Raw genomic sequence first — 25,968 nt, forward strand, 5'->3', positions numbered from 1 at the left:
AATCAGGGCATAGCACTAGGCTGCAAAAAATGGAGGCGAGTAAGAAAGGATGAAAAGGAGAGGTGAAGAGAGCGGATGGAGGGAGGATGAAAAGAAAGACGATGCACCTTAAAGAAAGAGTCTACAAAGGGGAGGAGAAGATGACAAATTAGCGAGGGTTTCAGGAATTAAAAGGGATTTGGATTGTGAACAGGGATAATAGAGGATCTCTCTTAGCTCCTGCAACTCTCAATAAAACAAACAAAAATAACAATCAGTTCTGACCTATTTCATGCGGTGTTCTGGGTTTAAAAATAGTATTGTAACACGCGGTATATTCCAATCATTCTACACATAATAATTAACAGATTATTATTTGCTGAGGCTGTTTCAAAGTCAATATTTTCAGTTTGACCGGCATAAATCTAATCATGTTCCAAGTGTTGTCTACTGTAGCTTTTCCTTGTCGTGTTTTAGCATGGAAAATGTTTTTTTTTTTTTTTTTTTTTTAAATAAAGTATGATGCTTACTTAGTGATTTCAGTACTATACCTTTGTATAGTACCTCAATAGCGATACTGAATCCATACTATGGCAAAAAAAAAGTTACCCTAAAAACTTTAAGAAGGAGCACAAGTACGAATAATAATATTGACTACTTTTGGTAAAAACATAATGAGAAGGCCTCAAAAAAGATGCAGAAAACTCAATATTTTTGTGCGCTGGGTCCACCCGCTGGCCGTTTAATCCAGTGCGTGCTTGACGTCAGTGGCCCAGCCGCGTCGTCTTCAGTCTCCGAAAATGGCTATGACAGGCTGTCGGTAAGTATTGTGCGCTTGCTTTTATTGTTCAATTAAAGGAGAAACGAAATGAAGCAGAGGAAAAATCCCGACGAGCACACGTCACAGAGACATGGCTCGATGACGTCGTATCCGTCTTCTCGACGATTTCTCCCCACCCGGAAGATTTTCAAAGCGTAATGCCAAATCAAGGAACTATTCGGTTAACGTGAGTCAATTCCATAAACCGTTCATCGAGACACGGATACTTTATTGTTTAATACAACATTATTACATTTTTTCAAAATCATGTCCCATTCGCTAAAAAAAGACATGTCGGCTAGTATTTCTGCGACTTGGCTACCATTTGCGCTACTGTGCCTCACTAATAAACGAGGGAAAAAAGCTTTCAAATGCCGTTCCACACCTACTGCGTATGTGTGTGTGTCAACTTGCACAGTGGCAAGCAAAGTGACTAACAGGAGAAGAACATTTTTTTTTTTTTTTGCCACAGTATCAGGGTTGAGACCAATCACCTTCTGGTTACAAAGCTCAAGTTCTTATGGACTGAGTGACCGCTGCCCAAGATATGAGTGATTGTATTATTACGGCCATCAGTTTAGGATTCAGGGAACTGATCAAATATTACTGCATCAGAGTCCGACCTGCCACATAAAGAGAAATTAATCCACATCTCGTCACAGGAAACTTGATTCCCGAAGCGATATTGACGATAGGCTTTGAGGAAAGGGTTGTATATCATGGAAAGATCAATTCTTTTTCCTGTTGGTATGGATGTGAAATCTAACACTGGTTGCATTGCTCCTCTCTCTTTTCTGCCCTTTTTCTTTTTTAAACATTCCCTGTTACTCCCTTTGCTTGATCGCTCTATTATTCATGCTCTCGTGCTCCAACTCCATTCTCTAGTGTCTTCTTTATAGCCTTTTTTGTTCTTTTATTCAAAGATCCCCTCTAAAAATACACATATGCATGCCTTCATGCATAATCCCAAATTATATTGTCAAGGCTTTTCTTTTCATTGGCGTTCTGCGTTTTCAATCAGTGGAAGCTTTTACATTGACGTGCCGTTTTGTCTGTTAAAAGCTTTTAGCGTAGCTTCGCTTGTCTTTAAGTAGCGTGTCAATTGTCCATTTTTGGTTTGTATAATTGGACGGTAAAAGTGGGCGATATATAACGTCATCGACATCATCGTCAATCTTGCTTTCACGATGTGTCATTTGACATTATCGATTATTAACACTGCCCCGAAAAGCGAGTGAGCCGACGGCCGCAAAGTACGAGGAAAAGCTGAAAATCAATGTGCAGTGACGTCAGAGGCGGAGGAAGTGATGATCATTCGCCGAATCGTCCGGGCAGGACCCGGTCACGTGACTCTGTCCGCACTGCAGCCGAGCTATGTTTTAAGTATGGAGGAGTGTCCAGCGGGGAATAATAGCGAGGCGCGAGTCCACGTCGTTCGTACTGTGAATGGTTCGGGGTTAACAAGACTGACGTTGGTATGAATAACATTGTTAGATGTGCCAAAACGGTCACCGTGATGAGCAATTCTGTTGCACCACCAGCCATATGGGTTACGCCCAAACATGAATAGTCACAAGCCTCCATATCACAGTGATGAATGAGTGGGAGAATGCACTTTTTGGTAAATTGCAGCTTTGTTATTGAACTTTATTCTGAATACGGTGGCCAATGTATGAGAATGGGTGTTGTCATGACGACGTATTTTTTTTCTCTCGCCGGGTGACATTTTTTCTCATTCTGATTGCTCTAGTAGTTGGCAGTGGTACACCAGTACTTACTGCAGCTCAAAATGTCACATCATTATGGAATAACAGCAGAGACATTTCAATGACATAAATATTCCCAAAAATCAATGTAAGTCTATACATCAATTTTTTGTTCTTTCTTGTTAAATATTGTCGTAGAATACCATTTTTTGCAGAAGCTATATCTAGCAATTTAAAAGAGATGTTGTTCACAAACGCTGTCTATCCACAATTGGTCTGTGAAGCAAGTGCAGATTTAAAATAGTTTTTGCAGAATATCGTCAAATTATCGTTAGCGAGTTTTTTGAAAAAATATCGAGATTTTTTTTTTTTTTTTTTTTTTTTTTTGCCCATATCGCCCACCCCTATTGGACAGTCTTTGCTAAAGAGTTGAAGTTAAACAGACAGTCAAATCCCACACATACAACAAGACAAATTAATGTACCAGCTCATAAAACCAACTCAGTGTCCTGATCTTATAGTAATGCAATTCAAACTCATCCATCCATTCATCCATCCGTAATCTGAACCATTTATCCACAAGTGTCGCGGCGGTTTTGTGTCCACATGGATCTGCACACTAATTAACGCGGAGTGTATGTCAGCTAAGGGTGTTCTTCTGTTTCCGTGCTTCTTTTGTTGTCTTTTTCTTCTTTGTACTTTTAATACAATGAATTATAACACGTATATTGATGTATTCAAACGGAAGTTCCTTGTACATAACTTAGTTCCCTACTTAGCTTTTTGTATTGAAGTGATGTAATCTGGACATCCAACAGAAGGACACATGCACACGATACATGAAATTAAACATTTAATGTGTGTACCTGCCTGTGTGGTGAGACAGAATTTAACCCCCTACATTATTCTCCTTAATTATTCATTATCCATTATTATCAGTTTCAGTCCAAATCCACTGTCGGCCATTATTTTAATCCATTTGACCCTGTTGTCTCGTTACAAGAGGGTTCTGTGTTTAAATGAATGTGGACACTCGCCTCTCTGTGTGGATTTGCAACACTGGTTTAAAAGTAGGAGTCAACCCAAACATTTTCTTTACGAGAATATGTTCGATGCAGGCCCACCAGTCGAAACACGGCATTCTGATTAATATTACGTTTGTGGAATATGAGTTAAGTTGCAAAATCCACCCATTGTTAGCCAGCTCAGGGGGCGGCCATTTTGTCACTTCTGTCGACTGAAAATGACATCACACACCCTCAGGGCTCAGATAACGACCAATCATGCCTCAGCGTCAGAAAACAGGTGAGTCGTGATCGATCGAACATATTATTGCCAAGAATTTTGGGGGGGCGGTTGACTTCAGCTTTAATAAAGTTCAAAATCTTTGTAAACTTTGTTTACCACAATTGCATTTTGTTACAAAATGTTGACAAAAATATAACATTCAATTGTGTGAAACTGTTTAACAAAATGTGTTTTTCTTTCCAATTACTCTCATTATAAGTCGCTTCACCCTTTATCATTTTTTTTTCAATCCTCGCTTCACCCCTTATCGATTTTTTTTTTTTTCAATCCGAGTCTTGTATTTATTCTATGTTGATGCATTTGTCCTTACATTGCGTTCACGCAGTGTCTCATAGGTTCATTGAAAAAAAAAAAAAAACAGACATTTTCTTAACCATTTGGCCCTTGCTCCGTCTGTACGAGTTGCGCTTACTTCAAAGAGGCACAGTGCATCCGTTCCTTTTAAGTTCCATTATACATCGATGCTGAGCTGCGGGGAAAAGGAGATGCAAAAGTAGTGGCGGCAGGCGGGAGAAGGATGAATGGAAGCTGAAGGAGTAGGGAAAGAGTGAAGTGAGTGTTGAAAGGCAAAGGCCAAGATGAAACGAGGGGTGAGGGGGTAATGGGAAAAGGTCAAGGGGGGAAAACAGGTGGTTAAGAAGATTGAAAGATAGAAAGTGAAATGCAAAAGCAAATGAGTGGAAGGTTAGGAGACTGGATGGATAGAAAAATGCCTCATTAGGAAGGACTCTTGCTCAGCTCAATTGGTGCCTCAAAGTTTGACCACAATCAATTCCCTGATGCTGGTTTTAAACTACGACTTCAAAACAAAATTGTCCTATTGCGGCACTTTATTTTTCCTTTATTGCTCACATATCTACTGTATATACTCAGGGTTATACCCTCATGATCTTTTATTTCTGTACTATTTTAACATGTATTTTTCACCGCTTTACATAAGATGTCATTCTTTTATTTGAATCCCGTTTTAATGCACGTCTCTCTAATCAGAACAGGATGAGGAATCCCTAACTTTAAACATACTTAATCTCCCAATATGAGCATGTGGGAAGCTTTGAAAAAGTGCACATTTACTATTTAAAGTAACTAAATCAGCTAATACAATTTACTGACAGTCACTCTGTCTCAATAACCTGAAAAATATGCCAGTGAAATTTCAAGCTATAGCCCAAGTGCTAGGAAATGTAAGATTAGCCCGTTTCTAATCCTGTGTGTGTGTGTGTGTGTGTGTGTGTGTCTATCTACTTTCTCATTTTACTGCAGGGCCACACTGGGCCATAAACGAAACCCCGTTTGACCCAGTTTAGCCAGACGCAAACAGAACAAAAATACCCTTGTACGCTTAAGTTGGATATGATTGGTAATTCAAGAATATACCGCTTTGAACAAAATGATATTAACAACGTCATTTGTATCTACTGATGGTAACAGACGGAAAGCTTTAAAGAAAACTTCAATTAATACACAGTGACAGAAAAGGATTCGAGAGTTTACAGTATTACACCGTGAGCGACCGGGATTAAAAATAAGGAAAATGTGTCACCTTTATTAACGTTACAGAATTTTTGCCTCATACATCTTTTTTATTTTTTATGATAGCATTCACACTTGGCCAAGCTAACTGCACAATTATAACACTAGTGTTTGTTTAAAGTGAAACAAACCATGTTACACTATCCTTACACAACAGCCACATTTGCATTACTTGTCTTGTGATGGGCGCATTTGTCTTATTCCAGAAAAATGAGTGTGTATTTGATCTCAGCAAAAGTTATGTCATATTGGCTCCTTTAATATCATCGGGTATCTTGCTATGGCAGAAACCGAATGCTATTTGCTAATTGTGACCAATCAGGCTTTGACAAGAACCTCATGTGATGGAGACATTTTCTTCCTGTGATAAAAAAAAAAAAAAAACAGTTTAGTTCAATTGGGGGATGTGATGAAGACTCCAGAAGACTTTTGGCCAAATGAATGAATGAATAGTTTAGTGGAAATGACTGCTTCTGAACTGGATAACTTCAATGGGCACTCTAATTTTGTTGTTGAATGTTGAAAGTACAGCATGTTAATTTTAAAATAGGTTATGAATTTGGAGCACACTTATAAAAGGATGTCTTGAATTTAGAGATGGACCCATGCTTTTTTCAGGGCCGATACCGACGACGATTTTTGGTAGTCAAGGAGGCCGATAACCGATATTTGGAGCCGATATTCATTTTCAGTCAAAAGTAAACATCGGCATCAAAATCTAAAGGAAAATGTACTCTTAACTTTGTTGCAACGTCTTTAAGAATATTTATTTAGCAATGTTTCAGGTTTGCATAATGTTGATTTTTTTTTTTTTTTAAATATTTCAATAAATTTTTGACAATATACATCTGTTATAAAATTCTAACAAAAAGTTCAGGGAGCACCCGGGGTTGTCAGCATGTCTTAAAAAGGATAAATGAAAACTTAAACAATAGCTCAATGTAGTTTTCTACAGTAAATGAAAATTTTAAAATGACAGAAATGTTCAACTTTCACATACCTTTGTTTTGACTTCCACAGTTTTATATTGATTTATTATCGGCCAGCAGAGTTTTAAAAACGGCCGATGCCGATATTCGTCCAAAAGCCAAACACCGGTGCCGATAATCGGCATGGCCGATAATCGGTCCATCCCGACTTGAATTACAGCAGCATGACAAGAGACACATTAAAACTAGAAGTTGAAACAGGCCTGGCCAATCTACTTGACAGTATTGAATGAAACGGATGCTTTTCTTGAACTTGCACTGTCTATCGAGTGCGTCTTGAACTCAAACATCTTTTGCAGCCTTTACAAGACTTTTTAAGCCATTAACAAGCATCCGCCTCAGCCTCACTCTCTCCCCCTATGGCCCACTTAGATTGATGTAAAATTAGGCTTTAATCCACCATTTGAACTAAATACACTCTCCCCAGTGTCAACACTGCCCATTCCACAAAAACGTTATCCCGCTGCATCCGTTTCCTATCTTTATGTCATTCTAATGCTGCATTTTAATCCAGATTCTCAATCAATCTGTGGGCATCTATTCTAAATGGAAGTCTATTTAACGCATTGTCCCCACTTTCCACACTTCATTTGAAATGAATCCATTCCCCTCTATGTCTCTCTCTCTCTCTCTCTCTCTCTCACGGCCATTTTTCTCTCTTTGCCGCTGCCCTGCACTCTCTGTGCTTGATGGGCCACGGACAGTTTGTGGATCGATTGCGTTGATAAATGAGCGGAAGCAAAGGCTTTTGAAGGTATAACTTATTAAAGATGGTTTAGCGACCACTCATGTAGGCCAAAATGACACATGGGCAGGCATGGACAAGACACAAGTATATCGTCGCTGTCCTGTGAAAAACACTTGTGTCCAATTTTGGAATTTTTAATAAAAACTTCCACATCAATACGATGTCTGTAACTCCGGCAAACACCAGACACGTAAAAAGAAGAAAATTGAAAAGAAAACGGACATAAGTGTTATTGACAGGACAGCGACGATATGTCAGTTTGGAGAAGTGAGGACTATAGCGACTGTTTAGCTGCACAGCTGTGGGATCAAGGAGTGAAAGCAACAGCTTCTGGGAGTACTGTTATCCCGTGATCACCATAGATTTTGGATTATTCTCATTTCAAAATTACTGTTATTAATGTGGTTGATTCATGCTTTGAGAGTGGAGGGAGAGACGTGGTCCCTGTGCCTGCAGTTTTGTAAAAAAAAAAAAAAAAAAAAAGATAAAACAACCCCCCAAAAAAAACAAACCTTTACATTGTTCCTATTTACAAGCATCTCACATTTGTCTGCCGTTTTAGTGTTTCAAGGTCGCAGAATTAGCAATGTGCCCTTCTGTTTCTTAAAGCCGGCTGCAGGAAGAATTACTCACAAAGTGAAGTGGACGTGCAGACAAAGACGGGCACAAACCAACTGAAGTAGAGGAACAGAGATTGCCTGAATAGTGGTTGCAATTATGGAATCAAAATGGCGATGCGGCATCTGTTTTATCATACCACATCTTCCGTCCTGGTTTATAAACTACTAATTCAAACAATATCCAGGGTTCAAAAGCAAAAACCCTTTCCGGGTTACGTTATAGCACTTAAGTTCCAATGATGAAGTCATATCAGGAGTGGAATCATAAATACAACTTTATTGATTCACTAATTAGATTTATCTTTCCCCATTATTTTTTTTTTCGAAGGTGGGTTACACTACATTTCATGAATTGTGAAAGGCTTTTACGCACACTCACACATGTACTTTGGGCATTAACGGGAAACGGGCGGGTGCCCCCCCCCCCCCCACCCATTGCACCCTCTCTCCACATCCCCGTCGGCTGAACAGGCACAAATGGATACGTGGTTTTGTGATTACAGTTTGTTAAAAAGCAGAATTTACATATCAAAGACTCATGGGGAGGATTTATGTGGCGTGTGATATCTGCTCTCTTCCGGCTAATATGTATTCAAGCTGCGCAACGTTCCATTGTTTATGAATGCGCAATTGATTTCAAATATTTCCACGGATAGCGTCTTCCGTATGCCAAGATAAGTCTGGAATAGTGTAAGTCATTTTGTTTTGTACGGTCTCTTGATTGTAAATAAAAGCAAGCATCTGTAATTGTTTGATCCTTGGAATTCATAAATGTCTAACTTTTCCCTGCCAGTCCACATTACATGTAGAGTTGAATGCCAGAAGAGGCAGACGGCGATCAGAGCAGACGTTTGTTCTCCATTCAGTACACGCAGAATTGACAAGCAGAACAACATACAACCACACCAGACTATACACTCCGTTGTCGATAGGTTCAGATCGATACTCATTCAGATTGCTGCGCAAAACACACACTCGCTGTAGAAAAAAATAAATAAATAAATGCATCCTAGACAATGAGAAGGTCACTGTTATGAGTCAATTGTATTTTTCTCGGCACCGTGACTCTTTTAACTGATTCTGTGAAGGGCATTCATTACATGGGCCTTTTAGCAATTAAAACACTACCTCTGCCTTCATTTGGAGTGCAGAGGGGACTCAGGTTTGATTGTCCAGAAAGGCAAATGGATAAGTGTTCCAACTGTCGAGTTAAAGATATTCATTGTTATTTTTCATTATCATATTATCATTATTTTTCCCTGGTAAAGTAAAGATAGTACAGAGACAGTATACAGGATACATGATTCTCAATCAACCGCCCCGATGTTTTTAAATAAAATTTGTGTTTGGAAGAACGCACAAAGTTATTATTCAAAGTTATTATCCAACAATGTAAAAATTTAACAATGCAATTAAAATGCTAATCAACTTAAAGTGGGGGAAATCAAACCCAAACATATTTTTTTCAAGAATATGTTCCCAGCGGGCCCACTTGTTGAAACACGGCATTCTGATTAATATTGAACTTGATTGGTCGTTACCCGAGCCCTGAGCAGTTGTGATGTCACCTTCAGTCGACAGAAGTGACAAAATGGCCGCCCCCGGAGATGGCTAAAAATGAGTGGATTAACTCTTATTCCACAAATGCAATATTTATCAGAATGTCTTCTTTCAACTAGTGGGCTTGTTTGGGTCGATTTCCTCTCTAAGACCATATTTGAAGCTGTCATGCAATAAGGGTTTGCTAGACTTATACAAAATATTTTTTTTCGACAAAAAAAGAAAAAAAAATATCTGTCTTCAATGTCTCTTCAAGAATCTGTGTTGCCATGTGTACAGTACGTGAGCTAAATGGCATGAGCGGCTAACCCAACCATTGTCCATTGTTGTTAAGCAGCCTTAACAACAATGCCAGGTGATTGAACACAATTGTTACACATCACATAATGCACGGCATTGTTTTTGTCGGATTGGCTTGTGTAATGACATCATTCCAAGAATGAGGCAATTATGCCGAAGGTTAGAGCGTAGTTGATTTGATGAATTCAGCCATGCCACTGTCAGTTAAAATTGCTAATCTCACACATACACACACAGAAAAAAAAAATGTAAGGCTGTCGAGATTGGGTTACATGCGCGCGCACACACGCACACACACACGCGCGCACACACTTGATTTGGTTGTTTAATGTTCTCGTGAGCAAGTGCGCCTATGGGGAAAACTGTCACTTTAATTTAATGCAGTATTCCCCATTATCCCAGCTTGCTAATTGATTCTGTCAGACTCTTCCGCTTGACAGAAACTGACATTTTCCCCTGTGTGGTTACGTCTGCCACAATGCGCGTGTGTGTTCACGATGTCATTATTGGTCATTATTTACTTTGAGCCATGTAAACCTCCGTGAGACCACTGGCGGCCGAAATGAGCTTAACAATTTAAAAAGGTGTAAAAATTGACCTTGAGTCCCATTGTAGCATGTTTTATCCTTAGCCTCTTGTAAGTCATCAATCACTCTGCATTTTTTTTCTAGCGCTGCACTTTTGCGTGTTCTTGCGCGCATGTGTGTGTGTGTGTGTGTGTGTGTGTGTGTGTGTGTACTTCTCTGTGAATCCCTATGCATTTGTAATTGAAATTATACTTCACGCTCTAACGATAATATGAACCAACATCCCTGGAACCAATTTTAGCGGTGACAAATTTATTGGTAATTTCCGGGAACATTGTCGCATTTAAAGCTAACTGGGCAGATTTTACAGGCAACAGATGTGTCCACACAACCGCTCGAAAGCAGAGCTGAAAGATTGAAAGATCTTGTGATTCTGTTTTTGACCTTGTGATAAATGCACGCCTGTATCTTAATATGCCAATATATGCTACACCTTCTGTCTGCTGTTTGAAGCCGGGCGCCTGCTGCTGTAAGAATGAAGGTTGAAACTAACTTCCAGAGGTGGGCAATTATGAGGGAAAATATGAATCATGATTAGTTTGGAAATAATTGAAATCATGATTATCAAAATGATCATTTATAACCCGAACCTTAACCAAAACAAGAAAATGTTTAAACGTAAAAAAATACTTTATAAAGACAAATATAAGTAAGTTTCTTTTGGACCAAACAAAATGTATTAAATTTGTTAAATAATTTTTTTTTTTTTTTTTTTTTTTTAAAGGTGCAAATATATCAATCCAATAATGATTTCCCTGTGTAAACAAACAGTGCGCTGGATAGAAATGAATATTAATAATCCTTTTTTTACGATTATGCCAATTTTCCAATCGTGGTGTGTAACAATCGTAATTGTAATTGCATTTCGATTAATTGCACAGCCTCAGCGCCCGCCAAGTCTTTCGCTTGTTCTGCTACTACTACCTCCCCGGAATAACACAAACGCCTATTCTGACGTCACAGACATGCGAAGTAAAGACGATTTGTTTCCGAAATCTCGGAATTAGTGTTTTCAGAAGTGTCACTGGTCAGCAAAACAGGACGCCCGTCAGTGACCGCCTGACAGCGCTTCTGTCACTACTCACAGAATTGCCCATCTCTGCTAATTAAATGTCACAAAGAAAGAAGGTGGAAAAATCCTTTTTTTAGCATCATGTAGGCCGGGGGGGTCACCGACTCCGGTCATCTCACCCCGCTGTAACACACCTGTCAAAATGATCGGGGTCGTTATCAGGCTTCTCAAGAGCTTGCTGATGAGCTGATCATTTGAATCAGGTGTGTTACAGCAGGGAGAGATGCAAAACCTGCAGGGCAGGTGCCCTCGAGGACCGGAGTTGGTGAGCCCTGAGGTAGGCACTCAGACGGTTAGAGAAATTAGAACACGTGGGGGGAATGACTGTTGCAGATGTGACGCACGGTGACGTAATTTGAAAGGGCTTTGGATGAGTCAATGGCCCATTGTGCCGGTATTAATGCCAAAACGGTTCATTTTGGCCAGTAAAATGCTTCCATATTGAACAAGGTATGAACATTTCAATTCATTACACGAGTTGCAAATTTGTACCGGGGAATCAATGCAATTTTCAGGAGGGAAGGACCTAGCGCTTTGAGAACTCTAACAACCTCTGCCACACATCTTCAATAAAATATGCTTTTGTTCCAAAAATATACTTACCGTTTGCCTTCATCAATTGTTGTGGGGCTTGTCTATCACTGTACCACTAACAGCTTCTACATCATTTTTATTTCATTACACGTCAGCAGCTGATGTATTGCTTTCACTCCACTTGAGACACTCCGGGCGATCGAGGCTTTCTTTTCAAACCGTAAGAGATTGACAGTGACGCAAGCAAGCGCACACACCTTCCCCCCCAACAAACATTTTATGTTACCATCCTTCGCAATCTTTTCCTGGCCTTCTCGTCTCGTCTCGTCTGGTCTTAAATTTTTAGCACGGTTGGCTTGTTTACTCGTGTTTTCCATCGTAAAAAACAATCTTCATCAAATATGAAACACTATCGTTACAATATGGTGCACTCTGTTAAAAAAATACATCGAAGATATGGAAGCTAAATGCTTGTGCCGTGCTTTTTTGAACATGAGGCATGACCTAAATCATGACATGGAGCTCTTTGGGTTATAGAAAACAGATAACCAATGCCCGGGCTTTTTGAGCCGCAGTCTATAGATAAATAGTAGTGAGGCTGCTCAACAACCTCTCAGCCATGTCCAAATAAGGCCACATGTCAGTCAGTGCTTTTCTTTCCCCCGTTTGTGAGCGCCTCATCTCTCCGTTTATTTCTCTGTATTAGACTGGATCTGCCCACCTGTTCATTTTTCCTCCGGCAGTCACTGTAACCCTCACAATCTCCCAATTCCCATACATCTCAGTCTGGCTCTCCCAACATGATAGTGGGTTAACAGAACCTACTTCAGACCCAACTAATCTCACAGTAATCTCTGACCAGATTATCTCTTCCTGTTTGCTCGGGGAACGAATGGAACGGAATACAGATTGAGAGGGAAGAGAGCAATTCGAATCCTGGCTGTTATTTATTTCCCCGCAGACACAATTTATGACAGTGGCGAAAGGGGGCAGAACATTGATGAAGACTGGCAGTAATGTCCTGCAGCGGACAAAACATTCCCAGACACTCAGCGGCGCGCAGACCTCCCCCAAGGTGGGAAAATTGTGATCGGCACGGAAAATAGCGGAACCCACAAAGTCAAACGATGTGTCCTGAGATGCTGGTTGATTTTTAAGTTGTTCTAATTCATTTCTTCCAGGCCAACATACTGAACCGAGACCACTCTAAGTGGGGATTTTGGTTCACTTGTAAGCAAACTTTGGATGGGAGGGTCGGGTGCGCTTCATTTGTACTCAGAGGGTGTTAATTATTTATTTCCTTTTTTTAAAACAATATTTTTTTTTTTACACAAATTATTGACCAATCTAAAGTGTTGAAAAATGACTTGCTCTCTTTTATGAGGCGGTGTTAATGGTTGGGGTCTCCTGAAAAGTGCTGATTCTGGTATGAGGATTCCACCCAACGTCAACAATACACACTGTGTATATCCAGCAATCCATTTTCTGAATTTATATATTATATGGGTGTGTGTTTATTTAGGGTAATTCCTCTCAAATATGTATTTAAGTTAAAGAATTATTAAATGAATTTTTGCCAAAATATGGCCCAAAATATGGAGGGTTACCTCAAATTGTCCAATAATATAGTAAGTAATATTCTATCCACCAATTCAACAAATGAAAATTCACTCCAAATGTGTGAGTGAACGAGCGATGACTTTCTTTTGATACAAGGATTTCACCAAAGTCAATTATAATTCATAATAGTGCTGCCTCCATGATAGCAGTAAAGCAAAAGGTTAACAACTGTTGCAATTCCCTTTTTTATTCTTCTTTCACAAAGGACCCCGGGGTGACTCAATCACAAGGATAAGTCATTATAAATAGGGTATCTCTCTTATTGTTAGAGCGGATTACATAAATATCTATCTGTGAATGTTAAACGTTAAGGCGTGTTGTTGAAGACAATATTAACACTTGGGATTAGTGCTGACTTGATCTCATTCCGACAATCCTTTGTCCTTATCCTCAGTGAGAGTGCAAGTCATGCATTTCTAAATCATATCTCTACCATAGGGCTGTATTCCTTTTTTTTTCCCCTCTGATTTCTGCTTATCTTCACATGCAAGGTGCAAACTTAAGATATGTCTTTTTCTAGTTACAACATTTGCATTCCTTGTAAATTAGTGCCTGGCAAGCAGATTTAATTAAACTTAATGCAATGTGTGCAGTTCCATCACCTTGACACCCCGACAATGTGCTTTATGTTAGCCATCTCTGACCGCCATAGTCCAAATTCATGCGGTCATGTCATGTTCGACCGCAGTCTAACACAGCGTGATGTTATTTCCTTGCTGCATAAAGGACACATGCTGCCATTCCCCTGCCTCGTTATAGGATTTGGGTGAAAATCTGCTCTACCTCTAGCTTTTTCTGTCAACATTTTTACTGAACAAAATTGCAAATGGAAATGACGTTCATACAAAAATAAATTCATATGAATATTTATATATCGTCGCTGTCATGTGAAAAACACTTATCTCCATTTTTTTTTCTCATGCTCTTATTTTTACATGAATCATGTTTCCGCGTTAAAGCGGAAATTAAAAAAGTTTTCAAAATTGGAGATAAGTGTTTTTCATAGCACTCCATATTTTTAACCAGTAAAAAAAAAAAAGCCTTTTGAACTGTGGTATGAGAATTAGCTTGAAACAAGGGTGTCAAACACATTTTTGTCACGGGACACATCGTAGTTAAGGTGTCCCTCGGAGGGCTGTTACGACTGTGAACCCATAGAACCCGCCCCTTATATTGTCACATACACAACAAATTGATGGATAACTAGTTTTGAAATGAGAAGCCAGTAAATCATTTGTTCAACCCTTCAATTTATTTTGAAGGAGGGATTGGTAACAAATGTTTGCAATATCTCATATGTATTGTTAAAAGTGAAGACAATTTGAAAGAAACATGTCAAGTCACACACATATGATTTGCCTTCACCGGCCACATAAAATAATATTGCGGGGCGGATCTGGCCCCCGGGCCATGAGTTTGACACCTGCGGCTTAAAACATAGACACGTAAAACATTAACGGATGCTAGTGGTAGTTGGTAGTCGGAAACGCTAACGGGAGCCCGTTTAAAACGATAGTCGGACCGGCCTATAGGCGATTACTATTTGGTCCGGCCGGACAAAATGGCAGATAATAATAACACGGTGTACATTTTGATGCGTCATTATCACAACACAGCAAAGCATGCTTCTTTAGCAACAATGGCCTCTCCATTTGTAGGGTTTCCGATTAGTCAGATTGAAGAAACCGCACGGTTTAACTCTCAAGCACGTCTTGGACCTGTTGTGGTTCAAAGATATGTATGTGTGTGTTTGGTATTTCCTACTCTTCTGGGTGCCAGACACCCATAGCTGGCTTTTCCAAATGCCTAGCGGCAATAAGCTTAACTCTAAGGCTCCTGTGCGCTCTGTGGGGCTCTAGAAAGTGTCATGGAATTAATTTCAGCCATCACATGTCGCCACCTCAATTATGAATCTTTTTTTTTTTTTTCCACCATGCATCTCTCTCAATCCTGGGGGAAGATGAAAATATGAAATGATGGTTAAAGAGCAGTCATGACAGAAAAGTCGGAACTTAGCTGGGCTTTGTGTTAAGGTACAGAGTTGTGTTTTTTTATCCGTCCGCGGCACATTGTAAAAGAAGTAAAGGCGATATACATCGTTAGGTTTTTCAGAGTGGATTTGAAAGCTCTACATACATTTCTTATGATGCATTTTAAATAGGAAATAAATAGGACAAACAACTTTTTAATTGCTTCTGTAGAAATAGTTGGGTCTTAGAGTGCCCCGCAATCAAGTGTGGTGATTACGCAACCAATTAAATTTTCAATGAGCTCCCTATTTCTGGAAAGATGTCTGAGTAGATCGAGTTGTGACGTAAATGCGATTCCAATTTACGGCGGCCGCCGGGCAAATGTGCTGCAAATGGCCAAATGATGCTCATGCAGGAAATATGCACATAAGATAAATGCAACAGGAAAACGATTTTCCCCAATAAAAACCCCAGTAGAGTAAGAAATGTTTGTCTGATTTATTCATTAACTTCATACAAAATACCATCGTTGTACAATTCATGAAACTAAGTAATACGTTTTTGATTTCACTTTGTTTCCGTTTGCAGCATTTTTGTGTTGTTCTGCTAAATTGGCACCACGTACCACTTTTTACACTGGAGTGAAGCTGCGCCATCGATGAAAATTGCCAAAAGATAAGCAGAATGCCCATTTTTGGATGCACAGATTACTATTAGCTAGCAGAATGAAGTTCTTTCAAACCCGAATGTTATGCATTTCGTTGTCACTAATAATAGTTGTTTGGCATTGTGTCCGCTGCATGCACCACTTACAGGGATCCGCACACCAATTGACAAAAGTGTAGTAAAGTGCTGCCTACACAAATGGAAATGCTTTTGGCTTGCTGGGTGCTGTTCTTTGGCTAGAAATCCCCGAGCTTTTTCCCTTGGCCATCATGGTGATGAAAGCTCAACTTGGAATTGGCCCAGCGCGAAAAGAGGCAGGGGCGGGTGGTTTATTTTCATGAGATTGGACCACACCTCTAAAACAGGCTGAATTTAAAAAACAAGTGTAAAGGCTGATTTAATTCTTCATTCGTTGGGTGTTTTGATAAATGCAAATCACATACATGTTATTGAGACCTATGAGAACTGTTTTAAATTGTGAAGAAAAAAAAAAACTTCAGCGGTCATAGCATTTTGATTTTGCAAACTCACCTTGGAAAAATGCAGTTAGAAAAGATGGAAAAGCGCTGGTGCTTGGGAAATAAATCAACAAACATTCTACCATTTACTTGACATGAATCCAGTGACTCACCGTACTTAGTCTATGTCAAAATGAGTTAACTCATTCACTGGCAGACATTTTCAGAAACTTTTTTACCCTTATGTTTGAAAAAAATTGGAAAAAATCTAAATACATTGCTGGGATTGAATGGCTGGACTGTGAAAAGTAAATTAGTCAATGGCAGTGAATGAGTTCATCTCTTTTCCTTTATTAAAGTGTTGTGCATGTAGATAGTTTTCTTTAATTCTGTTATAATTCTCAGTTCATTTTTTTGTACTGTCACATTTGTTCATATCAAATAATTTGCTCAAGTCATCAAATATGTTATTAGGTTATTTGCCAATCTAGGGTTTAAATCCAAATATACTTTTTTTTTTGGCATTTAATTTATGTACAGTACAGTACCCTCAACCACCAAAAGTGTCGTTTTGTTCACTGTGCCCTAAATAACTTTCCAAAGATGTCCCTTCATGGTTTCCAAGAGCCGAGACTTTCCTTCCAGGTCTTTTGAGGGAACCCAAAAGGAAGGGGGACATTCTCCCTTATCAAGACGACGACGCTGAATTATTAATTACAGGATGAATGTTTTTTTAATTAAAGTTTGCATCTTTGTGGATACTGCGCAATCAACACTGACCTGATAATAATCTTGCTACATTTGTACAATTTTCTTTAAGTATTTAATTATTTCGATAAAAAAAAAAAATCACTTTCTTCTGTTTGCTGACATCTGGTTTTAAGGTTTTAATTTTTGCTCAAATGGTTCCGCGTTTGGAGCTGAGCGGACAAAGTTTGTCTGCTGTAGCGACTTTGCTATCGCACCTTTGCCCTTCACTGTCCTGGCCTGTTTGCACTGGATGAATAATTGGCACATGAATATTTTAAAAACAGCCAGGGTGCATTAACATAAATATTCACTTGACACTCTTTTTAGATCAACAGTCGCAACCCGGGGCTCTGAATGTAGCAGCGTGACATATGGTGTGTGTGTGTGTGTGTGTGTGTGTGTGTGTGTGTGTGTGCGTGCGCATGTGCGTGAGCGCCAGCATTTTAAGTGCCAAGGAGCTGATTGATGGACAGTATTTACTAACAAAGCTTCCTCCCATCAACCAACCTAACTGAATGCAGATTCCCTGAAAAGGTCAGGTTCATGCGCAGACATATTTTGGAATGTGCATTAACATGCTGTGAGAAGGGAAATGTCAGTCACTCCCTCTACCGGAAAATGCACGCACAGGATTTGGCAGCACCTATTGGTTGCCTTTGACGTGGTTACGGGGGTGCCTATCGAACCTGTCGCTCTTCTTACGAGACAATACTTATGCGTTAGCACTTCTGATTAGCATCTGCTAATTGATGTCATTTATGATCGCAGACACTCAGACCAACTGCACTCCTGCTACATGCACACACACGCTACAAAATTCAAATATAGTACAGATAGTATAGTTTTATAGCAGTATACTATGAATGTTAATCTCAATCAGTGGCACGCGAGCTATAAATCCCCTCGAAGGATTTTGTATAATATTAAAAAGACTATCTCCTTCTAGATCAGGGGTGTCAAACTCATTTGGAGGTACTAAGACTCTAAAACCATATCAATGTTTAATCACCTCCTCATATTATTACATATGCAGTACGCAACAAATTGATCGATAACTAGTTTTGAAATCAGAAGTCAAGAATAGTTTGTTCGGATTATTGTTCAAATTACTGCAATGAAAACTGAAACTGCTTGCGATATCCTTACGTTATTATTTATTACATGTGGCCATTTTTAATTTTGGCCTCATGGAAGCCTGATGGAAGTTGACGTGCTTGATTTGCTTTCGCGAGCCACATACAATGATGTGGCGGGCCGGATCTGGCCCCCGGGCCTTGAGTTTGATACTCTGTTATAGACGGACACTTTATATCTCTCTTTAATTTAGGCTGTTCCCTAATATGAAATTAAACATTGACATTTTTTTTCATTTACAACTTATTAGGTGAAATCAATTCAGAGACAGATGAAAATGGAAGAACGGTTTGTATCATTTCCCCTGTATTATATCCCTCATTTACAACACAAAAATTGTCTTTCAGAAAATGGCCTCGAGGGTGGAAGTAATTGAGACAAATGGAAGGCAGTGGAACTTCTTACAAATGAGAAGGGATAGAATATATTTTATTGAAACACAGAATCATAAATTGGCATATTCATTTAATGAAGTTCACTGACATTTTATTTAAAAGGTCTGCTATGATAATCTGCTTGGCTGTGTGAGTTCTTAGTGCCATCATTCCTAAATCCCCAATTTGCCTTTTTTTTCCTGCAATAGTGATACACGCACAGCGGCAGTGTAACAAAGTTGTCACATGGCATTTATCTTTAGCAGGAGCACGTATGGAAAGCCATTCATTAAGCATGACCATTGATAATATCCCCGATTTTTCCCTCAAGGCATTTCCTCCCACCGCTTGACTATTTTGTTGCACAAAACGTACCATGCATTTTTAATGACATATATTTTATGAATGTTATGTTTAAGATTATGCCTACACATCACTTGTCTTTGCTTGGTCTAGTGTGATATGCGTGCAGAGTTTAACACACACATCACATATAGTGCTGCATTTTTAAAGGCGGTATGGTTATTTACACCAGACAGTGGCAAGGATGGTCTAGTTTTTAAACATCTTGGTCAGCATAATTTGCGCGTGTGTATATTTCAAATATGAGTATCTAATAGGGACGAACTTTACGTGGGGGCGCAGTATAAAGCTTGAAATGTACAAATAGGTCGTTTTAAATTTTCTATCTTCTCAACTTATGGTACTCTTTTCGATTTTAAAAGCGACATTATTTATTGGTTTTCATATTCAATTTGGTGTTTTCAGTGTGTGAGCTCACAATATCCTTATGGGAATGCATGTTTGCACAAGCCCGTGTTGCGCTTGTGGGTGTGACGATGACCAAAGGAGCAGCAAAACATGGCCGAGTGCTCGTCTTGCGTTGTAGAAGTGTCAGGGTTGCCATTTGCCAGTTGAAATCAGGATTATGTCAGTGCAGTGAACTGCAAGCAACAAGGAAAGTCATTGATTAATCGTATATGTGGGTGCGCGCGCACGCATGCGTGTGTGTGTTATAGTTGTACCCATTAACTGAATAACCATCCAGTACGATTGCAGCGTTAGATGGATTCACTCAAGTAGGCTATTTATGGCCCACAAGCGCTTGTCCTTTCTGAAGTCTGGACACACATGGAAGATGCAAAATTCTTAAAGTGGAAGTCAACCCAAAGATATTTTTTTCAAGAATATGTTCTATGCAGGCCCACTAGTTGAAACAAGGCTATATGATTCATATGAAATATGAGTTAAGCGGCAAAATCCACTCATTTTTAGCCATTTCAGGGCGCGGCCATTTTGTCACTTCTGTCGACTGAAAATGACATCCCAGGCCCTCAGGGCTCAGGTAACGACCAATCGCGGCTCACTTGTTTTCTGAAGCTGAGCTATGTGTGAGCTAATACGGAGTTCACTGCATGTATTCATCTATTTTATATTCTGAAAGGTTTAATGGGAACCTCTGCTGGTCATTGTTTCTTTAATGCCCATTGTAGGAATGGTAACTATCAGAAGACTGTATATTGTGAGTTGATTTATTTCATAGGCAACCCAATTTAGAATAATATCAAATTATTAAATCCAGTCAAGCCAAAGCGCCCCCCACCCCAAAAAAAAAAAAAAACTCAGAGCTGAGCATAATGCAATATGTCAACACCATGTTCCCATTTTTTTTTAAACGGTGACATCTGTAAGTATTCTACAAACTTCAGCACTTTTAAAATACATTTAGCTTCTGCATGCAGAAGTTGGTTTTGTTAATACGTGAGCAATGTGTTGGACTGCAAGAAATAGATTAGAAGCTCACTTGGACTTGATATATTTCACTAACACAGCAATGCAAGTCCCTCATTGATTTCCCTGAGGTATCCTTCCCAATAAACTATAATTTAGTTTGTCTTGCTGCAAAGATGAGACGAGCCCCATACAAGATAACTGCCTGAGTGTCAAAACGGAAGCTGTTACTCGGTTTGCTTAAATCAGTTAAATTATGACGGGGAAATGCATTTATAGGAAGCAATGGTCACAAAGAGACTAATCTCTCCCTGAATGCAGAGGGGGAAACAATTTAGAGCTACAGCAGTTTGTTTATCACAAGGGTCGCTCTGGAGCCTATCCCAGCTGTCTTCGGGCAGTAGGCGGGGACACCCTGAATTGGTTGCCAGCCAATCGCAGGGCACACAGAGACAAATATCCGCAGTCACAATATATATATATATATATATATATATATATATATATATATATATATATATATATATACATATATATATATATATATGTATATATATATATATACATATATATATATATATATATATGTATATATATATATATATATATATATATATATATATATATATACATGTGTATATATATACACACATATATATATACATATATACATATACATACATATACATATATATATATACATATACATACATATATACATACATATACATATATATACATATATATACATATACATACATATATATACACATGTATATATATATGTGTATATATATATATATATACACATATATATACATATATATATATACATACATATACATACATACATATACATATATACATATACATATATACATACATACATACATACATACATATACATACATATACACACACACACACACACTTACAGGTAATTACTTTTCACAATACACTATATAAAAACATTGCATCTTATACAGTACGAAAAAAGAGGACCCTATTTTGCTGACTATACAGTATGACACACAGCAGCCTCGTTCCGTCAACATCAGACATGTTGGACTTTAATATGCCTAAGGGGTGGTGAGAGGGTCAAACAAAGATGACATTGCAGCTGGAAAAGCAGACATGAGTACGGCACTAAATTGTGTACAGGACTTTGAAAATACCATTTATTTTTCCTTTTGGTTTAGAAATGGGTGGTAAGAAAGTTATGGATTGGTTGTGTGCATCTAAAAAATAATTACATCGTCTTTCTAACTGACGGCTAGTTGGAAAGTAGCTATATTCCATATTAATGATGCCGAAGACGTTGCGATTACAACTTGCATAGACAAAAGAATGTTATTTCTGCAAACATACAGAAGAATGTAGTAAAGCAGTTCAAGGTAACAATCTTAATGTCTTGTTTTAGGTTGTGATTTTTTGGTATACAAGCTTCTTGTGTATTTCACATTTTGATAGAACCAAAGAGCGGGGCATTTGTTGGCAGGGGTTCCATCTTGCTAGATAGATGAAGGGGAAGATATTAGAAGGGCATCTAATTAGACGATAGTTTGATACAATCAAGCCTTTATCAAAATTAGTTTGTGCTTTGGGACACCGTAGAATAGAAAGGAGCTCCCCCCCAAACTACATTGAAAATAATTCAAGATCATTAGAACATTCAAACAGACTTTTCTCTCAAACTTGACAAATTAAAACCAATCAATTTGCTTTCAACATAGCTGAAATTAGCTGACCAAGTTTACGTTATCCCCCTCCACCACGCGCTCTGCCTCCTTTTATCCATGATTCTTCACTCCATGAATATATTGTATATTGCAGTTTGTAATTTTGTAAAACATGTGATGAATGTAGTAACCTCCGCTGTTCAATGACATCTGCCCGTTTCATGACTTACACACAATCTTTTTTTATCTCCGATGTCTCTGCTTTTCTAGGATGATTCCCTCCAGCACCAATGACTTCCTGGTTCGTGACCTCGCTGCCGGGAGAAGCTATGACCTGTGCGTCCTTGCCGTGTTCGACGATGTTGTCACCTCACTGACTGCAACGCGTCCCCTGGGCTGCCTGTCCTTCACGACAGACACCGAGTTCAGCCAGTGTCAGGCATTACACAGTCACTTCTTGGGAGGAACTATGATCATCATCATCGGCGGAATTATAGTGGCATCTGTTCTGGTTTTTATTATTATCCTGATGATAAGATACAAGGTTTATAGCCACCAAGGGACAGCCCATGGAAAATCTGCCATTTCTACAACCGTGCCAAGGCAGCAGAGCAACGGTCAGGGGGGCGGTGGTCAGGCCCAAGTCCTGTCTCGCTCCGCTTCGAAAATGACTGACAGCCAGGACGAAGAAGCAGTGGGTCCGTCTGGGGCCGTGTCACCTAGCAACACCCTGAGAGACACTGTTGCTTTGGTTGTGGAGGAGGCCAGTGGGCGGAACATAATGACACGGACCGACTCTACGGCCAATGAGGAGTTGCTTTCACCCAACAAGGCCCGCTTCACCTCCAGGGTGGCCATTGAGATGAAAAATAGACCGCCATCTGTCGTCAAAGAGCCCACGTCCCCCAAGGAACTGGCAGGTAGAGAGCCAACAGACAAGGAGCATAGCGGAGGCAGGCAGCTGGGGCCGAAATCGGCAAAAAGAAGTTAACAGGGAAAGAACAGATATACAAAGCAATGAGGAAGAGTTGTGCAGGAAGAGATGGAGGGTGAGGAGGGGAAAAAAAAGATATTTTTGCGAGTGTGACGTTGTTATAGAGTCAAAGATAGGGAAGCTGAGTGAGTGTCAAAGGGAATGATAAAAAAAAGCCACCCTTGTATATTGAAATAAGGCCGTTTTGGGGGGGAAGAAAAACACCAAGTACATTCATTTGATGATTTCACAGTCATATAGAGTATTTTATCTGTATTTTATTTATACTAAACTATTTTGTGCAAATTCTTCAGATGATTTATACATTAATTCATTTTTTTGTGGGAAACATTCTGCTTCTCTATTACACATGAAATTGATATTACCTGTGAAATGGTAAGCGGGTGAAAAGTATTCACGCACAGTAGAACACTCTGGAAAAAGTAGCTCATTTACGTACCGTGATTTCTTAAGATTGATATGCACCAGTTTCGGGGAAAATTCACTCGCGGGCCAGCAGCAAAAATGATGCTATGATTATATCGATTTGAAATTGCGTATCCTAATGGAATGGAAGGACACTTTTTTCACAAACCCTAGGTACCGGTGAATGTTTATATAACGTAAAAAAAAAAAAAAAAAATACTAGTATAGAATAGACTGTTCAAAATTCAGCCTGTATGTGTTTTTTTTTTGTTTTTTTTAAATAACAGTTTCAACTCACAGTTTACGTTCTGTTCCCTCAAGTGATTTCTGTATAAATTCACCCTATTTTCTTTGGAATCTGTAAGAGTCTAAGTGAACCTCTCCTGGGTGACATTGTATAATAGGAGCAGAAACAACGTAACCAATATGGAACACGGCACACAAACAAATGCGAGAGGGAATTATGCTATGAGTGAAATTGCTAGCTGATAATGGTGGTGGTGGGATTTAAACAATAGCAAGTGAAAAGCTGGCTTTCTTTGTTTGCAGAAAAAAAAAAGCATTGCAACAACAAAAAAAAACGAAACTTATTTACTGTGATTAAAAAAAAAAAAGTAGAAGTGAAAACTAAAACGCAGCACAGTGTTAAAGAGGAACAGAAAGGCAACAATGTGATAGTGAGTCACATTAAAAAAAAAAAACTATCTTGCCGAAGATTCAACCATGTCTCACTCACAATGTGATATTCAAATTATATTGTCACATTTTTATCAAAAAGAAAATGTTCCGGGGTGTAGAAATGACTTAAGGCTAATGTTCAGCATAGTCATGAACCAATTTTCTCCAGTAATATTGGTTGAAATCTACCTTCAGAACTAACATCGTATAAGCCACAGGCTTCCTTTTGGTCTTTTGAACGCTCTTTTCCTCATAGATCTCTTGTGGCGCTTCAATAAAACAGAGACAATAACTAACCGTTGTGAAAAAAAAGACGATATTCCTGTCAAAACTATAATGCGCTGTGCATTCCAATGCCCTTATCGTAGAGAATTACATCACATTGAGTGCAGAATGTTACATACTTATGCTATTGATTATTATCCAACATTCAGGACCATTTCGTAGCAAGCTATAAAATTTCGCCCCCCCCGAGGTCTGCGTGTGTGAAAATAGACTTGCAACCTATACTGATGCGACCATCCCTTCATCCAAGGTAATCAATAGAGTGCAGAAGTTGCCAACTTTCTGCACAGTCTGTTGTAACAGACGTCTAGACTTTTTATGGCCTTCAAGTTACCTCAAGAACAATGCGTAGAGGGCTTCATAAATGGCTTTCCATGGTTGAGCAGCCATATATCACTAAGTGCTATGCACAATGTTGGATGTATTCGTGTAAAGCACGCCGCCACTAGACTCTAAAGCGGTGAGATGCATTCACTGGGGTGACTAATCACTCTTCTCCATCTGGCAATCGGATACTGAGTTTGGCAGTGAATGGTATTTATCTGACTGCATTGTGCCAAGTGTAAAGTTTGATGGAAAGGGGAGGATGATGGTAAGGGTAGAATTGCCAACCGTCCCTTGAAAAAACAGAATCGTCCTGTATTTAGAAATATAAGTATGCGTATTGAGTTGTAAAGGGACGCACTTTGTCCCGTAATACTGTGAGAGCCAAAAATAGTCTGTAAAATCCATCCATGTCGATGGAATTAATGACAACAACTGTTCCCTTTATATGACAATTTAACGGACATATTTTTGAAAAAAAAAAAATGTTTGCGTTGACTTCCTTCTTAAAGTTCATGTGCAAGTCAAGGCAGCCAGGCGAACGCTTTTGGCAATACGTAGTTGACCCGACGTAGCAAAATGAGGTAGATTCCGACATACGATGCAATAATGGTTCGGTATGTTTCATTTTCATGATACGAACATTATGAAGTGGTCAAAAACAAATTATGTAAAGCTCACAATCATTTTGTGCAAACCTAAACTTTGAAAATGATTTATGAATTTTCCACCAATGTGCACGCTGCAGACTTGGATCACAGAATATAAACGATTGTGTCGGATAGAAAAATAAATAAATAAAACCCTCTCTACTTGCCTCTGGACCATAGCTAAAATTCTGGCCCGGATACAGCCCTGTGCAGGACTAATATTACTGTTCTATTAAGCAACTTAATCATGGGAAGAAAAGGCTATTCAAAGGCTAATAAAACTTTGTGATGACTGCCTCGTTCCCTCGATGCACCCCCTCAAACATGCGCAGAAAGGTTATTTATAATTCTCAGTAGTGCCATAATGACAGAAATCCACAAGAGCAGATTTTCGCGCAACTAAACTCGCTCCAGTAGACTTCCAGTGCAACTGCAATCTACTCAGGAAATTGGAATGAATAAAAGGAGACACCATTTCACACATCAGGCTTAAA

The 25,968-nt window shown here is 39.1% G+C and overlaps 1 protein-coding gene and 1 long non-coding RNA gene across 4 annotated transcripts in view; one reads left to right on the forward strand and one right to left on the reverse strand.

Annotated features, from left to right (window-relative positions):
• The window catches only part of LOC147144533 (leucine-rich repeat and fibronectin type III domain-containing protein 1-like protein), a 117,058-nt gene that overhangs the window by 79,519 nt on the left and 11,571 nt on the right, over positions 1–25,968 (forward strand). For all 3 annotated transcript variants that reach the window (XM_086036084.1, XM_086036083.1, XM_086036085.1), the window contains one exon: positions 22,409–23,058. In XM_086036084.1, coding sequence (XP_085892210.1) covers positions 22,409–23,058 — 650 coding nt within the window. The remainder of the gene's footprint in view (positions 1–22,408; positions 23,059–25,968) is intronic.
• The window catches only part of LOC147144534 (uncharacterized), a 46,637-nt gene continuing 39,541 nt past the window's right edge, over positions 18,873–25,968 (reverse strand). Inside the window, exons 2-3 of the long non-coding RNA XR_015087501.1 lie at positions 19,754–19,849; positions 18,873–19,672 (exon numbers count right to left, since the gene is read on the reverse strand). This is a non-coding gene — a long non-coding RNA (uncharacterized LOC147144534). The remainder of the gene's footprint in view (positions 19,673–19,753; positions 19,850–25,968) is intronic.

The sequence above is a fragment of the Filicampus tigris genome, chromosome 7 (genome assembly GCF_054856515.1).
Source record: "Filicampus tigris isolate MCC_2025a chromosome 7, RoL_Ftig_1.0, whole genome shotgun sequence".
Lineage (NCBI taxonomy): Eukaryota > Metazoa > Chordata > Actinopteri > Syngnathiformes > Syngnathidae > Filicampus > Filicampus tigris.